The sequence below is a fragment of the Coregonus clupeaformis genome, chromosome 16 (assembly GCF_020615455.1).
Source record: "Coregonus clupeaformis isolate EN_2021a chromosome 16, ASM2061545v1, whole genome shotgun sequence".
Taxonomy (NCBI): domain Eukaryota; kingdom Metazoa; phylum Chordata; class Actinopteri; order Salmoniformes; family Salmonidae; genus Coregonus; species Coregonus clupeaformis.
In genome coordinates this window covers 59,957,943-59,962,942 of record NC_059207.1, presented here as the reverse complement: position 1 = coordinate 59,962,942, position 5,000 = coordinate 59,957,943, and the positions used below count along the sequence as shown (strand labels likewise).

Sequence of the window (5,000 nt, the reverse complement as noted above, 5' to 3'; positions counted from 1 at the left end):
TCAGTTTTCAAAGTTGTACAGGAAGTAATTGGACCAATGAGGTTTTAGTATGGGTGACACTAGCGAATCAGAGTTAGGGTCTGTTACCTTCACAGCGAGGGAAGGGGCGGTCCCAGTTGCGTGTGGTCCCATGTTCGCAGGTCAGGATGGAATGTCCCATTAGCTGGTAGCCGGGGAGGCACTCGAAAGAAATGGACTGACCCACGTTGTAGCCCGCCCCCACCACCACACCGTAGTGGAATGGCTCTGGGTCCAGACACTCATTAAGCTCATAGGCTGGGGAGGAGGGAGGGAGGGAGGAGGAGGAGGGAGGGAGGGAGAGGGAGGAGGAGGAGGGAGGAGGAGGAGGGAGGAGGGAGGAGGGAGGAGGGAGGAGGGAGGGAGGGAGGGAGGGAGGGAGGGAGGGAGGAATGGAGACAGAGAAAGAGCAGTAAATAGAAGCTGCATTACACTCTGTCTATGCATACGTTTTTACACTATAGCCTTGCAGTGTTTTTATTCTATGATCTTGATACCAATCAATACAGAAACAGGAAGTAGCTGAGAATAATGCATTTTGTTGTGAGAGAGACATAGAAATAAGAAGGAAGAATGTTGTTTCATGAGAATGTTGTTCATGAGAATGTTGTTCAAGGAAATGTTGTTTCGTGAGAATGTTTATGCTTTAGAATACACTGTCTAAATTGCAATACTAACTTAAGTGATCATTTTGAAAGAAGAGAGATACAGTGACTTGCAAAAGTATTCATCCCCCTTGGCGTTTTTCCTATTTTGTTGCATTTCAACCTGTAATTTAAATAGATTTTTATTTGGATGTCATGTAATGGACATACACAAAATAATCCAAATTGGTGAAGTGAAATGAAAAAAATAACTTGTTTCAAAGAATTCTAAAAACTGAAAAGTGGTGCGTGCATATGTATTCACCCCCTTTGCAATGAAGCCCCTAAATAAGATCTGGTGCAACCAATTACCTTCAGAAGTCACATAAGTTAAATAAAGTCCACCTGTGTGCAATCTAAGTGCCATATGATCTGTCACATGATCTCAGTATATATACACCTGTTCTGAAAGGCCCCAGAGTCTGCAACACCACTAAGCAAGGGGCACCACCAAGCAAGCAGCACCATGAAGACCAAGGAGCTCTCCAAACAAGTCAGGGACAAAGTTGTGGAGAAGTAAAGATCAGGGTTGGGTTACAAAAAAATATCCTAAACTTTGAACATCCCACGGAGCACCATTAAATCCATTATTAAAAAATTGAAAGAATAAGGTACCACAACAAACCTGCCAAGAGAGCGCCGCCCACCAAAACTCACGGATCAGGCAAGGAGGGCATTAATCAGAGAGGCAACAAAGAGACCAAATATAACCCTGAAGGAGCTGCAAAGCTCCACAGCGGAGATTGGAGTATCTGTCCATAGGACCACTTTAAGCCGTACACTCCAAAGAGTTGGGCTTTACGGAAGAGTGGCCAGAAAAAAGCCATTGCTTACTGAAAAAAATAAGCAAACACGTTTGGTGTTCGCCAAAAGGCATGTGGGAGACTCCCCAAACATATGGAAGAAGGTAGTCTGGTCAGATGAGACTAAAATTGAGCTTTTTGGCCATCATGGAAAACGCTATGTCTGGCGCAAACCCAACACCTCTCATCAACCCGAGAACACCATCCCCACAGTGAAGCATGGTGGTGGCAGCATCATGCTGTTGGGATGTTTTTCATTGGTAGGGACTGGGAAACTGGTCAGAATTCCCTCAAGAAATTCCCTGTATTTAGCGCCATCCATCATTCATTTGTTTCAGTCTTCCAGAGATTTGAGACTGGGACGGAGGTTCACCTTCCAGCAGGACAATGACCCTAAGCATACTGCTAAAGCAACACTCGAGTGGTTTAAGGGGAAACATTTAAATGTCTTGGAATGGCCTAGTCAAAGCCCAGACCTCAATCCAATTGAGAATCTGTGGAATAACTTAAAGATTGCTGTACACCAGCGGAACTCATCCAACATGAAGGAGCTGGAGCAGTTTTGCCTTGAAGAATGGGCAAAAATCCCAGTGGCTAGATGTGCCAAGCTTATAGAGACATACATTACATTACATTTACATTTTAGTCATTTAGCAGACGTTCTTATCCATACATTATTTTTTTTATTTTTCATACTGGCCCCCCATGGGAATCAAACCCACAACCCTGGAGTGCTCTACCAACTGAGCTACATCCCTGTTTCACATAAAAATATATGTTGCATCTTCAAAGTGGTAGGCATGTTGTGTAAATCAAATAATACAAACCCCCCAAAAAACTATTTTAATTCCAGATTGTAAGGTAACAAAATAGGAAAAATGCCAAGGGGGTGAATACTTTCACAAGCCACTGTATGTGTTACAGGAGGGGGTCGCAGTTCCGGAGCGACCCACTAGGTGTCATCCTCCGACAACCTTAGGTACCTCCTCACTCACAGTCGGGACTAATTATTATCCTATCGGTTCACCTGTGTATTTATGCCCTCACTTCCCTGTGTTCCCTTGCTCTATTTTCTCTGCTAGTTTTTCTATGTCCAGAAGTACTACTCAGTGTCTGAGTATCTATGTACAGGTACTTGAGAAGTGTTCTTCCTGTTTCGTTATTAGGTAGTATTTCTAATTTTGGCTGTCAGCCAGTTTCTGGAGACTTATTTGCTCTGCCTTTCTTTTATCATGATAAGTCCGTCATTTTGTATTTTTGGCTTTGGGACCACCAGTAAAGATCCTTGTTTCACCATCTCTGCCTACTGCCTACTGTCTATCCTGCACCGCACCTGGGTCACACCTCACCCCTTACAGAGGAAGGGATAGTTGTTGACAGTATGTGTTTTTGATGAGTCATACATTCTGTATTGAAGAACATATTTTATATTTATATTTTTTGTCACTTAGCAGACGCTCTTATCCAGAGCGACTTACTGGAGCAATTAGGGTTAAGTGCCTTGCTCAAGGGGCACATCGACAGATTTTTCACCTAGTCGGCTCGGGGGATTAGAACCAGCGACCTTTCGGTTACTGGCACAACGCTCTTAACCACTAAGCTACCTGCCGCCCACATATCTTTAGAAGATGATTTCTCAATTCCAATACTAGGAAAATTATTCATATCAATGTGTGGGTGTTTTGGGGACTTAGTTTGTTAGGCTAGAGGTCCACAAGAACCCAGCAAAAGTGGCTGAGGCAACAATGAATAAACAGAGTTGTAATTGTTTCTGGAGCTGGGTTCCATTGGTGGACAGTGAGGTAGACACAAAATGGCAGCTTCCATTGGTGGACAGTGCAGTAGACATGGAATGACTGTCCCCATTGGTGGAATATGCATACGGCATGGAAAGGCTACTTCCATTGGTGGACAGTACAGTAGACACAGATTGGCCGCCTCCATTGGTGGACAGTGCAGTAGACACAGAATGGTCGCCTCCATTGGTGGACAGTGGGGTTGGCACGGAATGACTGCCTGTTGTCAGCAGTTTCCTCCTCCCTGCTGGGTTTCTCTGTAATCCCGAGCCCAGATCCAGTAACACATCGCTGTGAGGCTATAACTAATTGATCTGGATGTCTGAATATTCTACCCAGACATCTGCAGCAGGGTGACATGGCTTCATTTCCTCTCTTTTTTTCTTGTTCCTTGTCTGTCCGTCTGTCTGCCTGTCTGTCTGAGGGAAATCTCTCTCTCTCTCTCTCTCTCTCTCTCTCTCTCTCTCTCTCTCTCTCTCTCTCTCTCTCTCTCTCTCTCTCTCTCTCTCTCTCTCTCTCTCTCTCTCTCTCTCTCTCTCTCTCTCTCTCTCTCTCTCTCTCTCTCTATCTCCCTTTCTCTCTCCCTATCCCTCTCTCTCTCTCTGTCTCTCTGTCTCTGTCTCTGTCTCTATGTCTCTCTCTATGTCTCTCTGTCTCTCTGTCTCTATGTCTCTCTGTCTCTGTCTCTATATCTCTCTGTCTCTCTGTCTCTCTGTCTCTCTCTATGTCTCTCTGTCTCTCTCTCTCTCTCTCTCTCTCTCTCTCTCTCCCTATCCCTCTCTCTCCCTATCCCTCTCTCTCTCTCTCTCTCTCTCTCTCTCTCTCTCCTCTCTCTCTCTCTCTTTCTCCCTCCTTTCTTTGTTTGTCTCTTTCTCTTTCTCACTGTCTCTCTTACTTTCTCTCTCTCTTTTTCTCGCACTCTTTCTCTCTTTCACCCTCCATCTCTCAGTTTCTCTTCAATCCGAAAGGAATTTATAAAGGTAAAGGTATTCATAAAGGTAAAGGTATTCATAAAGGTAAAGGTATTCATAAAGGTAAATGTATTCATAAAGGTAAAGGTATTCATAAAGGTAAAGGTATTCATGGGAGAGAAAAAGAGAAAAACTGTTTCTACAACAAAAGTGCCGAATTGGGTTCTTCAGCTACTAGCTGAGTACGATGCAGTCATCCCAACTCTGAGCTAAATTATTCCCTGTTCGTTTCTCGTTGGATACAAACGCAAGATGACTAAATAAATGGATTTCTCTGGAGAGAAGTCATGCAAAAGGGGGCATTTACAAATACAATGCTTTGTTTATATGATAATGTACACATAATTACGGATATACCAGATAGGAGCTGCCTTTCAATTTGCCGCTCATTCACTGAATCAAAATATCAAGTTAAGCATCTTTGTGCCGTGGCTCAGTAGATAAAGCTGGTAGAGCACGGCGCTTGTAACGCCAAGGTAGTGGGTTCGATCCCCGGGACCACCCATACACAAAAATGTATGCACGCATGACTGTAAGTCGCTTTGGATAAAAGCGTCTGCTAAATGGCATATTATATTATTATTATTATTATTATTATAAAGGTTTTTCCTTTCTTTTTTCTGGGGTTGGAGACAGGAGCAAGGGGTTTCTGTTTTCTGGGGGTGGAGACAGGAGGGAGGGGTTTCTGTTTTCTGGGGGTGGAGACAGGAGCGAGGGGTTTCTGTTTTCTGGGGGTGGAGACAGGAGGGAGGGGTTTCTGTTTTCTGG

At 44.1% G+C, this 5,000-nt stretch overlaps 1 protein-coding gene across 1 annotated transcript in view; it reads right to left on the bottom strand.

The window, feature by feature from the left end:
- The window catches only part of csmd2 (CUB and Sushi multiple domains 2), a 421,278-nt gene that overhangs the window by 178,987 nt on the left and 237,291 nt on the right, over positions 1-5,000 (bottom strand). Inside the window, exon 37 of the mRNA XM_045225492.1 lies at positions 88-276. Within this exon, the coding sequence (XP_045081427.1) occupies positions 88-276 (189 nt within the window). The remainder of the gene's footprint in view (positions 1-87; positions 277-5,000) is intronic.